Genomic DNA, 21,952 nt, shown 5'->3' on the forward strand with positions numbered 1-21,952 from the left:
AGGCATTCCCATGGGAACGCCTACCGTTTGGGGCCGGCCCCACTGACATCACTAGTGATCACTAGTGATGTCAGTGGGAGTGCTTTTGGCTCTGATAGAGCCTTTTGAGGAATTACAATGGAATGTAGAAAAATATACACTCCACAGGAAATTAAAACTTAAAGAATTTTTTATGGGCGAGGTACTTGGGAGGAACCATCACAATTTAATCATCCGTAATGCAGATAAAGGTGGGGCTATTGTCCTACAGGACCTCAAGGATTACAAAACTGAAGCTGAGAAACAGTTATCTGATGAATCCATTTACATTAAATTACAGGGAGATCCAACACCTTCCTGCAGAAAGAAATTACTTTCGATTTTACAACAAGGAGTGGATTCAAATTGTATATCCAACACATTGATGAATATTCTTCTACCTGAATTTCCAATAACACCAAACTTTTACACAATTCCAAAGATTCACAAGGGCTTGAACCCTCCACCTGGACGCCCAATAGTATCTGCGAGGGGTTATTTACTACAACCAACAGCAATATATCTAGATTCACAACTGCAAAAATATATTCAGAAGGAACCAACCTTCCTATTAGATACCACCACTCTACTTAATAAATGATGTGATATGGATCTTATAACAGATAATTGCTGGTTGGCAAGTATTGATGTAATTAATCTCTATACATGTATCCCTCATGACTTTGGTCTTCATTGTGTTAAGAAATTCTTGATTTCCAGGACTGAGTGTTCTGTGGCATTGATTGACTTTTTTCTTCATCTTTTTGAGTTGATAGTAACCAATAATTTCTTCATGTATGATGCACAATATTTCCTACAAGTGAGGGGCTGCGCAATGGGTTCGAGCACAGCCCCCGTTTATGCTAATATTGTTATGTTTATTGTGGAGAACAATTTATTCTTTGAGGATCCTTTAATGTCAGCACACATTACCTTATATGCACACTACATAGACAATTTAATTGTATTTTGGGACGGAGAAGTTGATATTTTAAAATCTCTAATTGAGAATCATAATCTAAGTAGTAACCCCATTAAATTTACTTACATTTTGGACAGGAAGGAAATTAATTTCCTTGATGTTAAGATTTCTGTTCTTGATAATTTCATTGTTACGAGCTTGTATACAAAACCAACTGACAGAAATATGCGGTTACAAGCACATAGCTGTCATCCAAAGAGTCTCATTAGAGGACTCCCATATTCTCAGATGGTCAGAATTCGCTGCATCAATAGCGATGCTGACAGAGCAACAGAACAAATTGACAAATTAATTGACCGATTTTAGGAAAGAGTCCTATCGATGGATAGGAAATTGCTTCTTTCTAAACAGCATAGTACTCACGTTAAACCCAAGTTCCCTTGGGTTAACAAATATAAAGTTGCCTCTCCCATAATCAATAAAATCGCCAAGAAATTTGGCCCTTAATAGAATCTGATGAACAGCTTCATCTTGCTAATACCGAACTAATGCCCTGTTACTCTCGGGGTCGCAACCTTAGAGACATTCTCTAAAAACCGATATTTCACATCTTGGCAAAGGTAATAATAATCCCACACTTTTTCCTAAAAAATTAGGTTGCATTAAATGTACATGTGTAACGTGCCAATACTTGATTGCAGGTGATACATTCCATCATCCGCATAGTGGTAAACTTTGTTCCATTAAATTCCAACTTACCTGTAATACCAATTTTGTAATATACCAAATAATTTGCCCCTGCGGTTTAAGTTATATTGGTAAAACAGAGCGAAAATTTAAGGAGCGCATGGCGGCTCATAGATTTGCCATTCGTAATGCATTATTGTCAGGTTCCAGTGAACAACCTGTAGCTCGTCATTTTTCTGAATTTAAACATCCCCTGTCTAGTTTACGCTACAGGATGATTGATTTCATCCCCCCGCTGTCATGTGGTGGTAATCGAGCAAAAAAACTATTGCAGCGTGAGACCCACTGGATAGTTAAACTTGATGTTTTATTCCCTAAGGGTCTTAACGAAAGCATTTCTTATGCTAATTTTTTGTAAATTACCTGTAAGTTTGTAGTCTATTTGACATCTCTTTGTATTGAGTGTTTATTGTAGTGAGATCTTTTTATTATAGTGAGATCGTTTTGTTGCTATTTACAATGGTTATGTGATGACATTATTTCATCATGATGTTTGTTTATCCCCGTAGCCATGGTGATGGGTAGTCACTGAAGGAGCGACACCGCACACTATTAGCGCGATGACGTCATTCAGAGGAGATGCCGGGCAGGTGTGCAGTCCCGAGCCGGTGTTCCTGTCTTCACCGGGTGTAGTAGTATATAAGGTATGTCTTTAATGTTTGTTTGTTACTTTTTCCTGACAACAGTTTATTATAACTGAAACGTTGAAGCTGCTAAGAGCCTGTGACTGAATTAATTATCTCCTTCATTTTGTACGTACCCCTTTCTGTGAGGGCACCGGCATCAGCTGTGGTATCTTGTTGGGAGTGCCTAACCTTTTCTATTTTATATACAGTCAGGTGCATAAATATTGGGACATTGACAGAATTTTCATATTTTGGCCTCTATTCACCACCACAATGGCTTTGAAATGAAACAAACAAGATGTGCTTTAACTGCAGACTTTCAGATTTAATTTGAGGGTAATTACATCCAAATCAGGTGAACGGTGTAGGAATTACAACGGTTTCTATATGTGCCTCCCACTTTTTAAGGGGCCAAAAGTAATGGGACTATCAACTCAAAAGCTATTTCATGGACAGGTGTGGGCTATTCCCTCGTTATTTCATTATCAATTAAGCAGGTAAAAGGTCTGGAGTTGATTCTAGGTGTGACATTTGCATTTGGAATTACTTGCTGTCGACTCTCAATATGAGATCCAAAGAGCTGTCACAATCAGTGAAGCAAGCCATCATTAGGCTGAAAAATCAAAACAAACCCATCAGAGAGATAGCAAAAACATTAGGTGTGGCCAAATCAACTGTTTGGAAGATTCTTAAAAAGAAAGAATGCACCGGAGAGCTCAGCAACACCAAAAGACCCGGAAGACCACAGAAAACAACTGTGGTGGAAGACAGAAGAATTATTTCCCTGGTGAAGAAAAACCCCTTCACAACAGTTGGCCAAATTAAGAACACTCTCCAGGAGGTAGGTGTATATTTGTCAAAGTCAACAATCAAGAGAAGACTTCACAAGAGTAAATATAGAGGGTTCACCACAAGATGTAAACCATTGGTGAGCCACAAAAACAGGAAGACCAGATTAGAGTTTGCCAAACAACATCTAAAAAAAGCCATTACAGTTCACTTCTGGAACAACATCCTATGGACAGATGAGACAAAGATCAACTTGTACCAGTGTTGGGAAGAGAAGAGTATGGAGAAGGAAAGGAACTGCTCATGATCAGTGAAGCATGGTGGTGGTAGTGTCATGGCATGGGCATGTATGGCTAGCCAATGGAACTGGTTCCCTTGTATCTATTGATGATGTGGCTGCTGACAAATGCAGCAGAATGAATTCTGAAGTGTTTCGGGCAATATTATATGCTCATACTCAGTCAAATGCTTCAGAACTCATTGGACGGCGCTTCACAGTGCAGATGGACAATGACCCAAAGCATACTGCAAAAGCAACCAAATAGTTTTTTAAGGCTAAAAAGTGGAATGTTATGCAATGGCCAAGTCAATCCCCTGACCTGAATCCGATTGAGCATGCATTTCACTTGATAAAGACAAAACTGAAGGGAAAATGCCCCAAGAACAAGCAGGAACTGAAGACATTTGCAGTAGAGGCCTGGCAGAGCATCACCAGGGATGAAACCCAGCGTCTGGTGATGTCTATGCATTCCATACTTCAGGTTGTAATTGCCTGCAAAGGATTTGCAACAAAGTATTAAAAAGTGAAAATTAGATTTAGGATTGTTTAGTTTGTCCCATTACTTTTGGCCCCTTAAAAAGTGGGAGGCACATATAGAAACCGTTGTAATTCCTACACCGTTCACCTGATTTGGATGTAATTACATTCAAATTAAATCTGAAAGTCTGCAGTTAAAGCACATCTTGTTTGTTTCATTTCAAAGCCATTGTGATGGTGAATAGAGGCCAAAATATGAAAATTCTGTAAATGTCCCAATATTTATGCACCTGACTGTATATATATATATATACATATATATATATATACATATATATATATATATATATATATTCTTGGTAGACTTTAATTAGTCATGCACAGAAATATAAAGCCACAACAGTGTATAGCACTTTGTAATTGATTTTAATTGATTTAAAACAAACAATACATTTAAACTTACCTTCGGGATGCTGGCGGTCGGTATGCCGGCACCAGGATTCTAAGTGCCGGCATCCCCTACGTTCAGTATCCCAACGCCCGAGAATTAGGTGTTAGGCACTAGGGGGAGGGTTAGGTTTAGGGTGCAGGGAGGTTAGGTTTAGGCTCTAAGGAGAGAGGGTTAAGGTTAGGGTAGGGAGAGGGGGAGGATTAGGATACCTACCGACAGGTGTCTGTATCCTAACCCTATCGTGATGCCAGCATTGGGATTTTGACCACCAGGATCCCGAGCGCCGTCATCCCAAACCCATCCCATTTAAACTACATACAAATATATTATACCCCTTTCAGACAGAGAAAAGAACCCGGTAATTTTCCGGCTCTAGCCGGGTCGACCCGGGTTTTTTTTCTGTCTGAAAGGGTCAACACGGGACCTAATTCCCAGTACTTCGACCCAGGTATTTACCTGGGTTTTTCCCGGGTCTTACACGGGTTGGAGGCTGTCTGTGAGGTGCCGACCCGGGCATAGTAAGCAACGCTTATTGGCTGAGATGGCGGTGCACGGGCTGCACTTTTCATGACCTCATCTCTGTGTGCCATAAAAGCAGTCCATTTATTATGACACACTGTATATTGCAGGGATAATCTGTGTTCTGTGTGAAAGGGGTCGACCCAGGAATTTGCCGGGAATTATGTGCTGTGTGAAAGGGGGTTAGGAGCAAATTCCCGGGTCCTTCCCGGGTTGAAAGATATGGGAAAAACCCAGGTTTTAGGGATTTTTCTGTCTGAAAGTGGTATAAGTGAAAAGGGTGAGTGGGCAGATTGTTTGTATTTATGGAATGCCTGCTTTTAATAGCCATTTATTATTTAACACACATTACGCAGTGCTTTACAGAGAATATATAATCATTCACATGAATGGACAACAGTTTACATTCTATATCCTCTACCACATGAGCACACACACTAGGGTTATTTTTTTGTTAGAAGCCAATTAACCTACCATTATGTTTTTGGATTCCATAGTAAATGTCCTACTTGTGCATACACAATTATTGAAGCTTTCATATATTGTTTAATTTTCTATATGTTGCAGTTATTATTGAAGTTAGGAGAGGAGTACAATGAGGAGTTCACAAATATTGTGTTCAGCGAACCTCTAAATATCCAGAAACCAAAGTCAAGAGCCGACTGGTGTGAATGGAAGTGAAAAATAGGCAAAACAAATTGAGAAAAATTAGTTTCCGAGTGTTGAAGACATCCAAAACCTTAAGAGTAAAAGCAGTTGTGAGTTTGAGAGGACAGACTGTTGATATGGTCTGCACAGTCAGTGAGAGGAGTCTTGCATCATGATATTCCTACCAATAGATTGTTTATCCCTCTGCTATAGATGGTAGTTATTACTGAAGTTAGGCGAGCGCTACTGTGCAGTCTCCATATTGGTTTCTTTAGTGAGGCTTCAATCCCTAATCAAGATGGCCACCTTCTGTGTTTCTGCGCAGCACCATATTGTCACTGTGTTAGAGCAGCACAATGGAGCACAGATGCTCAGAAAGACCCTACCTTTACCACTAGACCCACAATACTGATACTGCTAGTTTTCTGCACTGCTACCAACATACAGTCCACCACGAAAACAGACACAACAGAGCTAGTTTCAGGGCTCATACCCCATGGAATAAATGTGTTGTATTAGCATTTCAATGCTTGTATAATGCATAAAAATTAGTCTAAAAATGGAAATCATGTTTCCAATGACCTCATCATACCCACTCACAATGTTAGTTGCGCTCAGCACAGTGGCGGAACTAGCGGCAGTGCAGCCGGTGGCTTGAACCGGGGTCCGCTGTGGTGCAGGGGCAGACAGACTTTCATTGGCTGCTGAGTCCACGGAGGGAGCCGGCTGGAGCTCACTCATTAGCTCCATCTTCCGGCTCCCCCCGCAGTGGGTGATGGGAGAGACGTCACAACGTCTCTCCAATAGTGCAGAGCGGTCCGGCAGGAGCGGGGATTCAAGTTGTGTTTTTTTGTGTGTGTGTGTAAGGGGCACGGGCACTGACACTGGCACTGCATAGGGGTGGCGCTACAGGGGGCACTGTATAGGAGGGGTGGCTGCTACTAGGATCACTGTATGGGGGGGCTCTACTGGGGGCACTGTAAAGAGGGGGTGGCCACTACTGGGGCACTGTTTAGGGGGCACTACTACTGGGGGCAATGCATAAGGGGACTACTACTGGAGGCAATGTCTAGGGGGGACTACTACTGTGGGCACTGCATAGGGAGGACTACTACTGGGGGCACTGTGTAGGGGGGACCACTTCTGGGGCACTGTATAAGAGGCAGTTACTGTGTGCACTGCATAGGGGGACCACTACTGGGGGCACTGTATATGGGGAACTGTATATGGGGCACTTCCCGGAGGCACTGCATAGGGGGACAACTACTGGGGGCACTGCATAGGGAGGGCCCAAAGCATATTCTTCCACTTGGGCCCACCACTCTCTAGTTCCACAATGGTTCAGCAAAACTGTGGTTTTCGACCAGCGTCTGGTCAATTCAGTTAATCCCACCGAGGTTAAGGGGTGACCTCAAATATCAAATAAACAGTTGCACACAAGTTATACAGCATCACAAATGCATTTGCAAAACTACTGTTTTTAAATGCAAATCAAATGTAAGTCTGGACGTTACATTTGAGAGAGCCACGTAAACTTGGGAATGTTATGCTGCTGTTTCAAACATTTATATAAAGACAACTAATATTTCTTCCATAGCTATTGTTGATTATATTTTATTTTTGTGACTAGCGATAAATGCAAGGGAAAGAAATAGATGAAGAGTGACTCGCACAGCAAATCAATTTAAAATGAGAGTGAAAATGTAAGTACGTTTTTTACAGGTTTTGTTTAATGATGGGACATAGAAAGTTACTGTGCCCATAATGTAAAAGAGCATTTAAATGCTGCTCATTAAGAAATAATTAGAAATAGGAGGGAGCAGAGATTTTTAAAAGTATCATAAACATGATTTCAGTATTTACTAAACAAAATGAAAATAAAAGTGAACTACAATGGTTAACATAATGTTATTGTTGGGTAGAGTATACAGAGGAATCAGCATGTATTCTCCTGCACTGTACAGTGACAGAGGGCCTGATTCAGACCCACTCACTATCTGCGTACGCTCGCTGGATGCGTATACAAATTTATCAAAGTGATGCCACGGGAAGCGAATGCTCGCCAAGGCATAAGCACGCCCACCATGTCTTAACGAGCGGCCACTTTGTCTGAGCGTACACCCAATCGCACGGCAGAGCCGCCCACCAGCACACGTCATCTCCAGGAAGTGTATTAAAACATTGGTACATCGAGCACCATAGGATGCTAACGCAGTGCTTGCGGTTGCTTTACCCTACTACAAGCACTGCGAAGAAATCAGTGTAAAAAAAAGGCAAGTGACGTGTACTATGACGCTGCCTGTTAATTATGCACGCCTCTAAAACGGCGTTGAAACACTCAGGCACGCCTGCGTTCGCATCTCCAACCCCCCCGTTATTAGTGTCCTGCCACCCACAAACGGCCTCTCCTGTCACTCATTACCCTGAGCTGCCTTTGCTGGGCGAGCGAGAGGGATGCGATCGCAGTGTGTAGTTCGCGCAACGCGCAGAACGAAGCGTGCGCATGCGAGTACGCAGAACATCGGGTCGCTTGCGAATGTACAGCGCGAGTGAGCGGCTCTGAATCAGGCCCAGAGACCCTACTGTATCTAGGAATCCTGATCTCACTGTGTATGGTGAAATGTAAACATAGGATTATTTCATTATGTAATATGAAAACCATAGCAGCACTTACCTGGGAAAATAAATGCACTATTTTCCACAACTGGAAGCTCGCAGACAAGCGCGCCATTTCCACAATTTCTTGACAAGCACCTGTTGGCTTCAAAAGTGAATGTTTTTTCATTGTTCATTTTATGGAGAATTATCTGAAAAATAGAGTAGACATTTTTACATTTATTTTGTCTTTTCTTTGTTATATACTTTTCTTATATACTGTACTCTTTACACTCAGAACAATTATGTCCACAAACTTAAAAAAATGCTGCTAGATTTAATTCTTCATGTAAATGTCCAACCAATATACCCTAATGACTCTCTACAAAATAACCGACTGAAGAATGGTGTAGTGGTTAGCACTACTGCCTCGCAACACTGAGGTCATGGGTCCAATTCCTGATAATGGCTTATCTGTGTTGCGTTTGTCTGTTCTCCCTCTTCGCCTTCCTCCTGCATTCCAAAAACATACTGCCTCCTGGGCCGCTACAATTTTAGTGATCCAGTGCCACCTGTGCTATAGCATGTGTACCCCAATAGGGGCTAACAGAAAATGGCTGCCCCTATAGCAGGCTCCAAAAGGTGGCTGCCGTCAACCAATGAAGAGCCAATGAAGGGGCTGGAGAGTGGAAAAAGGAGGTTGGGCTTATCGGGGTAGTGTGTTAGGACTCCTGCTGCCAATGCCTTCTTCACACCATACTTACCAATGCTCCCTCATTATCAGGGAGACTCCCTTAAATAGTATCAATCTCCCTGACTCACTGAAGAGTGTAGGAATCTCCTTAATAGCACCTTACCCCCATTATGTAGCTGTTATATACTTGGGGGAAAAAATAAATCAGAGATATATACATTCAAATGAAATCATCAGTGCTATTCCCCTGCATTGGTTGTAAGACACAATGATCCCTATAGCTACATGCATTTTCATATAAGGTTTCTCGTGGCCACTTATATGGACAACTTGTAAAACACAATACATAGACAAGCCTTGACATGTATTAGTGTGTTTTCATCAACAAATAGATCTTACTAACTGATTAGGGGCTGGTTTACATTTGGATGTAAGTCAGGTTTATGACACGCCTCTCAGATGTAGCAGAACATGTTTACTTTTACGCCGCACTCATAGGTGTTGCTTTCACAATCTTCCTGAAATGCCTTATCAGAAATAGATAACTATGCTTCACACTGATTGCTGCTGCTGACTTATGAATGTAAAGGGACCTTCATCCTGCTGGGTCCACTCAGTAGCTGCTGCACACAGTGGGCATTGGACCCGCCTTTCAGCAGTATCTGCTTCCACCAGCTCTGAGTAGCCCATGAGGAGTAAATAGGCACACTGGTTGAAGGTAAGATTTAGCACTGGGCACATCATAGTACTTTGCAGCACTGGGCACACAGTGGTACTGGGCACACCATAGTACTGTCCAGCACTGGGCACATCATAGTACTGTGCAGCACTGGTGGCCACACCACCATACCCTGGCTTCGGTGACCAGTGACTGGTGGGCTGTAACTCCTAGTAGCATTATACTCAGTTACAGACATGTCCCTCCCTGAGGCATGCCCTATGCCCTATTGGTACATGTTTGTAAAACCAATTCCTGTGTGGTTAATGTTGCAGCCTAGTGTCTCCAGTACATTGTGATTAGTACATCACTAATTCTGTGATGGGTAATAAGATGCAAATTGAAAGAATTATACAGTACACTACTCTCCTTGGCGTGTTTCAGTTACAGTATACCGTGTATATCTCACGCCAAATGGCATTCAAACACTAGGGGGTAAATTTACTAAAGTGAGAGTTTTTAGAAGTGAGTTTTAGAAGAGATGTTGCCCATAGCAGCCAATCAGATTCTAGCTATTATCTTCTAGAAAGTGCTAATTAAATGTTAAGTAGAATCTGATTGGTTGCTATGGGCAACATCTCTTCTAAAACGCACTTCTAAAAACTCTCACTTTAGTAAATTTACCTCTCAGTGTATAAGGACACATCTGTAGGTCCTTTTCTAACAAGGTATGAGTGACAGGTTGACAGACATATTCTGCAAGACACAAGCATTATCATGAATTCACAAGCATTATCATCGGTCTGACTAATTGATTAATAAGTGATATCACTAACTGAAGTTTCATCTTTTTGACCCATATCAGATCTTATTGGGAACAGGGCCTGATTCAGGGAATGTAGTTGCTTATATGCACGCAATCGGCCAATTCTTACGTTCTGCGTATGCATCGCAGTGCGCATGCGTTAACTAGCCTCTGCGATCAGGACAGCGATCACAGAGGATACGCAGGCCCATGGCAGAGTGATTGACAGGAAGTGCCGTTTGTGGGTGGTGACAGGGTGTGGTCAGCCAAACGCAGGCGTGCTAGTGCAATTACATGCCGTTTCAGGGGCGTGCATAAATTATCCACTGTGATACCATACGCAGCCTGAGGCCTCATAGTGTGCGCTGAAGTAAGCATATGGGTCCGATGTTACTCGATGTTACCAATTGTTTAGCTATGTTGCCAAAGTATACGGATGTGAGTAGGGGAAAGTGGGCGTCCTTATGTAAGGCTGCGACCGCAATGTGAATGCACACATTTACATATCACTGCTAATATTATCAACTGCATAGTGTGCGCATAAGCAGAATACCGATTCTTGACGGGGGCCCCTATCAGTGGTCCAAATATATATATATATATACAGTCAAGTGCTAATCAAAGTGCATGATAATAACATTAAAAAGACATAAATCTGTGAGAATAAAAATATATAAATACCGATAAAATTTAAAACACAATTTAATTCAGGGATTTTAAAAACTCATAAGCATAATAAAACTGCTAAGCAGGAGAAGTTCACTCAGTGAATAGCCAGTTCAGCAACAAATAAAGGGCACGATTCAATTCAGCGCGATGTAAATAGCGCCGGGAGATAGCTCCCGGAGCTATTCAATTCATCGCGCTGTTAGGTCGGGGAAGGCTCGTTATCGCGCCTTAAACAGGGTGTTTAGGCGCGATAACGGGCATTCCCCGACCTAACTTCCCGGCGCGAGGCTGTTTTCCCGGCACTAAGGGCAGAAAACAGCCTCGCGCCGGGACTTTTGTCGGATTTCTTCTCTCATCCCCAGAGGGATGAGAGAAGAAATCATTAGTCGGACTTGTCAGCGCGGTGTATTGAATAGCTCCGGGAGCCAACTCCCGCAGCTATTTACATCACGCTGAATAGAATCGAGCCCAAGGTAGAAGATAAATATTGAGGAAATAAAAAATACAAAAAAATACAGATAAAAATAAATAGGCTTATCTGAATCAAGGTGAAGGTTATTTCTGGGACAAAGAGAGAATAGCCCAACGTGTTTCGACTGCTGACTGCTTCCTGTGGATGAAGGTTATGGTGTAATGTCCACCCTTTTATACCCCTTCATAACTCATATTGTAATTGTCCCTAATGAGTTATGCACTTTTGCACTTTTATGTTTATGCCATAAAACTGGGTATGGGATCTATATTGTTTACATAAAACCACTTTTTATAAATAAGCGGAACTGTCGCCCACAATCAATCCCACTGTGTTGTCCATATATATACTGCACTTTTTAAGGATGTTTCGAAACACTGAACGCACAATTAAGAGAAGTGATTTATGTCAAAAAAATTTTAATGAGAGCAATACAGTGACACATACTGAGTTACCTACTGAAAATATTGATAATTTATTTTGGGACATTGAAAAGCTTATGACCAAAGAAATTAAAGCTTGGTGGGATGTAAAAGGTCTTGAACATTACATCTCCGTGAATAGGATCCAGAGAGGACTGAGAATCCAAAAAAATCCCACCTTTGGTCTAGATAAAACAGATTTTATTAGAGAATGGGATAAGATCCTGCATAGATGTTCCTTGGACCTTATGCAACTTATTATCAAAGAAAACAGGACATTTTGCAGAATTTGGAACAGGAGATTAAGGTCAAAGAGCAACAAATGGAAGAATTTAAAATGAAAGATAACTTTAAGGAGAATGAAGTTGTCCTAATGAAAAAATTTGAAAGAACAGAAGAAACAGTAATTAAAGGCAAAGAGAAGAAATTCCATAGAGATAAACAAGACTATGAAACCAACAGAATTAAACAATGGTCAAGATTCCAGAATCCTAGCAATAATATTCCCACTCCATCGAGAACACATTCCGTCTGGAAACCTACTTTTAAAAGATATTATAGAGATGAACAATCCCCAAGATACAGAACAACCCACACACGGAATAGGTATGCAGCCCTACAGAGACTGGAATCCACTGGCGACTCAGATCAACCTAATTTTTTATCCCCAGGTCCAGATACAATAAACGACATGAAGCAACCTGTCAGGGAAACAGCAACTTTAGCATCGCCCCTGAAAAGAAAACAGCGAGAAGAAGAGGAAAATGGGGCGGGAGGAAGAAACCTAAAGAGAAGGTATCTCTAATGAATCTCCAACAACAAGGCATCTTCAACTTATCACAACACCAATTAACAGAATCCAAGATCATTTTACTAAGCAAAGGGTTAAATTATGCGCCGACATCCAATATGAACAAATTTGATGTATATATAGATCTGAATAAATTTGTGAGGAACCTGACACTTAAAAGGCACTTTATAAGGAAGGAATCAGCACCTATTAAAAACTTTATGGAGTCAACTTCAAAATCAGGATTGAAATGTAAATCCACCTACTATCCTCTAGAGTCTAAAGGCAGCCACATAGAAGTTTTCTATGAAAAAGTAAAAAAAGACCTATGTGAGGGAGGGAAAGTAAAAGAAAAACTACAAAAACAGAATTTGAAGAATGAAGAGAAACATGCCCTGAAGGAATTGCAAAAGAACAAAGATGTGATAATAAAACAAGCTGATAAAGGGGGGGGTTTGGTCATCATGGATCGAGAAGCCTATCTCAAAGAAGCTGAAAGATTATTGAATGACACGAACTCATATAGACCATTAAAGGGAGATCCTGTAGAATATTTAGATGATATGAGGGCACTTTTGTTATGTGGTCTCCGCAATGGAGTTATTAACAAGGATGAATTTCAGTTTCTTATGCAAACCAACCCCATTACCCCTATATTTTACTTTTTGCCTAAAATTCACAAATCGATGACATCACCTCCAGGACGCCCTATTGTAGCTGGTATAGACTCGCTTACCTCCCATCTTTCTGAATATGTTGATGTTTTTCTACAAAAACAAGTTATTATACTAGACTCATATTTGAAAGACACTACGAATGTTTTACAATGTTTAAAGGGAATCAAATGGCAACCAACATATTCCTGGGTTACGATAGACGTACAGGCTTAGTACACCTGCATTGAGCATAACAAAGGGATCAATGCATGTAGGAAAGTCCTAGAAAAGGATGAATCCATTAGTCCCCTTCATCGAGAATTTTTATGTGACTTGATGTCTTTTATTCTTACTCACAATTATTTTAAATTTTTGGATGTTTTTTATCAACAGATATGTGGCACAGCTATGGGTACTATTTTTGCCCCTAGCTTTGCGAACATTTTTATTGGGCATTGGGAAGATAACTACTTATACAAGAACAACCCATTTCATAAAAATATTGTATTATACAAGAGATATATTGGCGACATTTTAATCATCTGGGAAGGTTCTGAGGAACTTTTTAATCAATTTTTAACATATATTGCAACCAATGATTTTAATTTGAAGTTCACGTCCCATTTTAGTAATGTATCGGTGGAATTTTTAGATCTGGTTTTATCATATGCTAATGATGAGATCATTACGAATAACTATATTAAAAAGGTCTAATAGTTATTTACATTTTAAAAGTGGACATCTTAAAAGATGGAAAACCAATATCCCCTATTCTCAGTTCTATAGAATCAAGCGGAATTGTACGAGAGAACAAGATTGTGAAGAACAAATTCAAGTCTACACGGAGAGATTCCTAAGCAAAGGTTACCCTATTGAATTGTTATCACAGGCAGCAGAGAAAACTAAAGACTTGCCAATGGATGACTTGCTGAATTATAGAAACAAAGATTGGGGAAAGAAAAAAGATTGTGTGCCTTTTGTGACCACCTACAATGGACACAAGAACAGAATTAGGAGCTCCTTAAAGAAACACTGGCATATCTTGCTCATGGACCCAGTCCTGAAAGAGATCCTCCCCTCAAGGCCTGATATAATGTATAAGAAAAATAAGAACCTAAAGGACATTCTAGCACCAAGCATGATTAAGAGTGGGACATCTCAAATCAACGAAATCCTCCCAAGTGTCTAGGTTGCTATAAGTGTGGACATTGCAATGTCTGTAAATATATCCATCCACGAAGGAAAATATTTCACAACTTTGATGGTTCAAAGGAATTTAAAATTAAGAACTATATGAACTGCAATACCATCTCCACCATTTACCTTTTGGAGTGTAAATGTGGTTTAAAATACGTGGGGAAAACTAAGAAACCGTTAAAATTGAGAATTCAAGAACATGTTCGCAATATCAGGAACAAGGTCGAGGGACATGTGGTGTCCAAACATTTTTCTGTCTATCATGATTCCAATCCGGAGGACTTAACTTTTAAAGCAATAGAGCATGTTAAATTAGGAGAGAGAGGGGGTGATCTAGGGAACAAATTATCAAGAAGAGAAATGTTCTGGATCTTCGAGTTAAATACCATGGCTCCACAAGGATTTAATGAGAGTTACGAGATTGCCCCATTCTTGTAAGAGACAAGGCGGTAGTTGTGTATGTTAATAAGAACCTACAACCAAACCATTGTGTATATGCCCAATCTCGTCCGATCTTGGAAGCTAAGCATATATGGGCTTGGCCAGTACTGGGATGGGAGACCTCCTGGGAATACCAGGTGTTGTAGTGTTCATACATACTTACAACAGGGCGCAAGATAGCCACTGGGTCCTTGAATGGTTTTAACTCTCTACCTTTGTTCCGTGGTACTCATGAATTTTATCCACCCCCTCCTCCATCTTTAAATAATTAATTTATTCATAAATAATCTAGTTTTAAAGGTATTTTCAAAGTTTTCATTAAGACCCTTGCTTGCCTATTACTATTTTTTAATCAGCCAGTGTTTTCTTATGTTCTTCTTTTTTATTTATTAATTCATTAATATCTATTATTCTAAACTAGTCAGTAATTTATACCATGTCGTCTATCTTATTATATTTTATATCAAAAAATGTTTCCCCTTTTTTTATTACTCCATCTTCCTTTTTGCCATCTAGAACTCGATGCTGTATACTTAAAACCTGCTGCTATATTTGAGGCTTATTGTTTTACAATGCCACTATCACTTTATGCATATCCAATTGGTGTATCTATTAACATTCACAGTTTGGGCTAAGTTACCCTTTCTCAAAATGACGCTTTTAAGTGTCCAAAAATTACTGAGTTTTTTTCGCTTCCGCAGACCCACGGCAGTGCCTATTTCTGGAAGCGCGTGACCTGAATGAGATTTAGATGACGTCGTCCATGGGCGGGTGCTTGTGGAGATGATGAGCATTGGAATCTGTGCGGAGGTCACGTGGACTGGACGGGAGTTGACCACCCGCGATACCATTCCTGGATACTGATGGACGGATGCCGCGTGGAGCCAGAAGTGAGGGCGGAAGTCACAGCAGACGCCGATCCCATTGCCTAAGACCCGGAAGAGGGCGGATGTTGACACTGAGGGCGGAAACTTGGAGTCTTTTGGGCGGAAGTACCGCTTAGTTTCATGCTAAGTTCTACTTAATATTAGAAAGATCTGGATATTACTGGAATCCCATTTACGTTATAAATAATGTAACTCGTTTATAGGAGTGGTTTGGAAGTTTCTTTTGCTAAATCACTCCGTCAGACCGGATATGAGGTCACTAATTGTAATGAGGCTGACTAATTAGTTCTGTTTAAGCTTGGTATAAATATGGACTCATGCCTGCTAGCTAACATCCCTTGAAAAAGTCCCATTGGATGAAACGCGTTGGGGAAGCTGTACTCTTGCCTTTGAGTTATTAAGATAAGCACCTTTGAACTCATTGCTGTTTTTAGAACCTTATTCTCAGTTCATTTGTTTTTTATTTATATTATTGGGCTTGTGCAATACTTACCATTTTCCATTTGCACTTTATTCCAACACTTTGGTGTTGAGATTTATGTATCTGCTTTTTAACTCAGTCATCATTTAATATTATTAATATCTTTGCTCCTTCATTTTTTAGATATTAATTTGACATTTAAAGTCATATGTAATATGTGCGTTCTTATTTCATGTATCCATGTTAGTGTGTCCTTTTGAAATTTTGATTAAAAAATATTTTTGATATATATTTATTGCACTGTGCACTTTCTAAGTGACGCCTGTCGCTGTATTATTCACTTTTGCCACATTTTCGTTTGGGATTTGCCCCAATCCCTCTTATTGGTATTCAGCTGACACCTTTAGGTAGTGCGTCTCGTTATTTATATACCTTTCACTTTATTCGTTTACTACAGTTTAAATTATTTTTAATACTATATTTACTGTTGTTGGCTGGCGCCATAGCCATCACATTTGTTCCATATATATATATATATATATATATATATATATTACACACACACACACACACATATATATGTGTGTGTATCAAGGCAGGGGCGGGCAGCACTCGACAAGACTCCGCAACCACAATAATTCACAGCAATACTTTGCTAGTTGATGCCAACGTTTCAGTGTTGTACCACTTTTATCAAGTCCTGATAAAAGTGGTACAACACTGAAACGTTGGCATCAACTAGCAAAGTATTGCTGTGCATTATTGTGGTTGCGGAGTCTCGTTGAGTGCCGCCCGCCCCTGCCTTGATACATGTTTACATTGGGAAGGCACCAGAGCATACAGAACCTATACAGCGTGCCGGGACTTTTTTGTTCATATATTTAGATGTATATATATATATATATATACACATTCTATCTACACAGTGTGTGTTATATATATATATATATATATATATATTTCATTTAATATTTTGCCCCCCCCAACCCCACAACCAGCAGCACCACACATATCAAAAAAAAACATTAATTGACTCACCCTCCCAGGCCAATCACACAGCAGCAGACTCGAGGCAGCAGCTGCAGCTACTGTATACTTTTTCCTCCAAAGTAATAGGGTGTGACATTATTCGCACATATGGTTTCGCACCTAATCGCATTTTTTTTTTTTGCGAATATCACTCTCATTTCACGTATGTAATGGGTCACAATATTTCAGCCCCATACACTGTTCGCATGCGATGTCCCGCGATGCAACTCCCAGGACGCGAAATTTAGATCAACCGGAATGCGATTTTCATTTCAGCAAGCATACTGGCACAAAGAGAAACCCCCATTGGCAGTGCCAAGTCCCATGACTTAGGCATCACACACTATATAAACCCCTGAGACACCATTTTGTGCTTTGATAGGGAGTGAGAAGCTGAATCAATGACAGGAGAGGTGTGGTCTGCAGACACAGTGATGCAGCACGGCAAGCAGGAGAGCTGGGGGAGCTCAGCACAGGCTGGAGGAGGAGGAGGATCTGACACAGTCATTATCATCAGGAGGAGGAAGGTTTGTCTGACCAGGAAGTGCAGGAGGGGGATGATGACACACAGATGGGGGAGGAAAATGGAGATGAGGGGGAGGATGTAGAGGAGGAGTCTGAGTCTGCTGATCCATTGCCTGGGAGGACGCGCTGTATGCGCAATATGCGCTTCACCTATGATGAAAATTCTGCACTGGTACATGATATGGTACCAGTGTTCACACGTCTCCTGGGAGAACGCGCACACTCTACCCCCCTGGCCAGAAAGAAACAACTGTGGGTTGGCATCACAGAAGCTGATAATGCTGTCAGTAGCTGCGGACGGGACGTTTACAACGTTAAAAAATGTTTCAACGACATGAAACGTGTGTTAATGGGGAAAATGGCGGATGACGTGAATCAGTCCTGCAAGACCGGTGGTGGGCGTCACATCCCCATACACTACACATCTTATGAACAAGAGCTCAAACAGATCATTTCACCAGAGATCCTACCCGGGACTCATATTGTGGATACAGACCTCCAAGCCCGGCCCCTATTGGTGAGTAACATAACAGTACTTATATTACATTTTTGTATTTGCATAATTTTCAGGGGTGTTAGTACTGCTCTATTACTGTACAATAAGCTGCTGCTGTACAACTACACATACAAGTATGCTGTCACCTAGATTGGTACAAAGATGTCATTGTTTGGCCATTCTGGGATGTGTAGTGCTACATTTTTTTTTTTTAGGGATTTGTGTAAAGAATAATGTTATCAAGTAAAAATAGAATAAAACTCAACACTAATATTTTGTTGGAGTTAAGCTAGCACAGAAAGGACCATTGCACTGTTTAAAATCCACAGTCTTTTTTATTTAATTTGTCCACTGCTACAAATAATTGTAAAACACATGTAATGCAGCAAATAATAATGTCTTTAATTGTTCCGCAGCTGCTCCAAGGAGGAAGAATTCTACGGCAAAAAGGGCTCGTCCACGTGTTGAAGAATATACTGCAGGTATGTGCTAAAATAGAGATGTAGGGGACAGCAAATTAGTATGTACATGAGCATTTAATAACGATATACACTCAAAGCATACATGCTTTAATGAGGACATTGGACCTCATTCAGAGGCGGTCGCAAGAAGCGAGCGCTCGCTCTGAATAAGGGCGGGCGCTTGACTTTTCAAGTGTGGCCTCCTGGTGGCTAGCTAAGCTGTGGGTTACCACCCACAGCTTTAGCGACCAACCAGGTTGATGGTTGCGATGGTCAAGACCATCGCGACCATCGGGGCTTGCCTCGAGACCCGTAAGCCCCAGGGAGCTTCCTGCTCTGATCGAGCAGGAAGCTCCTCACTGACATCACTGCTGATGTCAGTGCGGCCACCCACAAAGCGGCAGACGTTCCTTAAGGAATGCCGCAGTTTGTGAACCCACCCCCCTGCCACACCTACAAAACGGGTCGAGCTGTCGAACAACATCGACAGCCACCCATTTTGTAGTGAGCTCCGGAGCGAGATAATTTCTCTCTTACTACGGGGCTTGCGCACGCACAGGGTCTAAACATCGACCCAGTTGTGAGCGATCAGCGCTTGCGACCGGGTCTGAATGAGGTCCATTATCCTTAGATTTAAATACACATACCTGTAGAATAAATTCTTGTGGCCACAATCTGCAAACAATGCAGGAGCATTACAACTGTCTAGCCTCTCCCCCCCACCATTACTTAAATATAATTAATAATCCTTACCTTTTTATAGGACCATCACGTCCTCATTCACCAACTCCACAACGCCATTGTCAGGAAGAAGATGATGATCATGACATCGTCTTAGGCCCGTATTCAATTTGAGGCAGCGTTTTCGCCTCTGCCGGCGAAATCCCATTTTTGCCCACATCGCCAGTTTGGAGGCGAAAACTTTTTGCGCGCGAGCCCGCTATATCCCCGTATTCAATTTGAAAGTAGGCCGAAATCGGGAACAGGCAAAACTTGTGATCGGCGAAAAAAAACTGGATTTTTCTGGAAATAATTGTAGGACCCTCCTAATGATGTCCAGATCAGGAGGACCACTATGGGTACCCCCGTTTTTGCCTGCAAAAGAAAGTTGGGTTTTTAAATTGCTTTGCCAGGTGTTTTTTTTTCCGACTTTGAAGAAGTGATGCAGAAGAGCTTTTTTTTTTTTTTTTTTAAAGAGGTTCCATCAAATGTGGGGTACATGAAAATGGGTACTAGCATATTTTTAAGTCCCTAAATGCATTTTTTTTTAATTCTGCTAAAATGCACCTTCCGCATTTGAAATCCCGACTTCCTTCAGGAGATAAAAATGGGGGTACCCATAGTGATCTCCTATGTCTACACATCTTTAGGGGGGTCCCTGTAATAGTTCCCAAAATTCCCGTTGTGTTTTACCTGTAAAAAACGGGTTAGAAGTTTAATAAAAAAATTACATAGGGTCCCCCCCCAAAAGCCTAACCAGCCCCAGGCTTGCCAGCCAGTCCTGGTTTCTAAAAATAGGGGGAATAAAATGTGTAGAGTTCCACCATAATTTAGAAACCAACACCAGGCTGCAGGGACCAGTCCTGGTTTTAAATATAGGGGGAAAAAAGACGTGGGGATCCCCCTATATTTAAGACCAGCACCAGATCCAACCGACTGGGCTGTAATGCCACAGCCCGGAGACCCAATCACCGGGGCTCCAGGTCCAAAGCATTAGCACCCCAAGTCGGTCAGCGCAAGCCTGTGATCTCGGGGGAGTCGGGGACCCCCAAAGAAGGGTCCCCTCCCGACCACCAAAGGGTTACGCTGAAGCCCGGGGCTCTTCCCCATACCCCTGGAGCGGTGGGTATGGGGGTAACGGGGGGGCCAAATAATGTAAAACTATTGTATTTTACAGTGGAACTACAAGTGCCAGCATGCCTGACATTTTGCACTTGTGGTACTACAAGTGCCAGCAGACATGCGGCACCTGTAACTTCACTGTAAAATAAATAGTTAAATAAAGACAAAACACACACACCATGATTAGTATAACTTTATTACACACACCTACCCATTCACACAAAATGTGATTAGTATAACTTTATTACACACACCTATCCATTCACACATACTTACCTATACCAGCAGTTCCTGTCCCCTTGTCCAATAGAAAATCCTTAATGAATGACCCTGCAAAAAAAAACATACTCACCTATATCCTGGCGCAGCTCTCCGCAATAATCCATGAACTTGGCGAAACAAACAAATTAGTTCACGATCCACGTACCCAGGATCTGTATGTGTGTTGTCACACATACAGATCCCTTCCAAATGCCAGCTGACGGGACTGCACGGGGCTCGCACGTCCCGATAGCCAATCAGCGGCCGCGCTGACTGTAGAGCGGCCGCTGTTTGGCTCCGGCTACTGACAGTTCCCATGTGACAGTTCCCACCAGACAGTTCCCACATGAGAACTGTCAGTAGCCGGAGCCAATCAGCGGCCGCTCTAAAGTCAGCGCGGCCTCTGATTGGCTGACAGGACGTGCAAGCTCTGTGCAGTCCCGTCAGCTGGCACTCGGGAGGGATCTGTATGTGTGGCAACACACATACAGATCCTGGGTAGGTGGATCATGAACTCATTTTTTTGTTTTGCCAAGTTCATGGATTACTGCTGAGACCAGTGCCAGGATATAGGAGAGTATGTTTTTTTTTTTGCAGGGCCATTCATTAAGGATTTTCTACTGGACAAGGGGACAGAAACATCAGGTATAGGTAAGTATGTGTGATAGGGGTGTAGGTGTGTGTAATAAAGTTATTCTAATGATGTAGTGTGTGTTTTGTCTTTATTTAACTATTTATTTTACAGTGAAGTTACAGGTGCCGCATGTCTGCTGGCACTTGTAGTTCCACAATTGCAAAATGGCAGGCATGCTGGCACTTGTAGTTCCACTTTAAAATACAATAGTATTTGCCCCCCCCCATTACCCCCATACCTACCACTCCAGGGGTATGGGGAAGAGCCCCGGGCTTCAGTGTAAGCCCGTGGTGCTCGGGAGGGGGGGGCCTTCTGTGGGGGTCCCCGACTCCCTCGAGATCACCGGCTTGTGCTGACCGACTTGGGGTGCTGATGCTTTGGATCTGGAGCCCCAGTGATTGGGTCTCCAGGCTGTGGCATTACACCCCAGTCAGTTGGGTCTGGTACTGGTCTTAAATATAGGGGGATCCCCACGTCTTTTTATCCCCCTATATTTAAAACCAGGACTGGTCCCTGCAGC

At 41.7% G+C, this 21,952-nt stretch overlaps 1 protein-coding gene and 1 pseudogene across 1 annotated transcript in view; one reads left to right on the top strand and one right to left on the bottom strand.

The window, feature by feature from the left end:
- Window positions 1-21,952, bottom strand: part of RP1 (RP1 axonemal microtubule associated) — a 668,735-nt gene that overhangs the window by 371,835 nt on the left and 274,948 nt on the right. The window contains exon 20 of the mRNA XM_088469748.1: window positions 8,152-8,284. Coding sequence (XP_088325874.1) covers window positions 8,152-8,284 — 133 coding nt within the window. The remainder of the gene's footprint in view (window positions 1-8,151; window positions 8,285-21,952) is intronic.
- On the top strand, window positions 14,907-15,025 carry LOC148526793 (5S ribosomal RNA; annotated as a pseudogene).

Source organism: Taudactylus pleione, unplaced genomic scaffold (assembly GCF_031769625.1).
Source record: "Taudactylus pleione unplaced genomic scaffold, aTauple2 ptg000093l, whole genome shotgun sequence".
NCBI classification, from domain to species: Eukaryota; Metazoa; Chordata; class Amphibia; order Anura; family Myobatrachidae; genus Taudactylus; species Taudactylus pleione.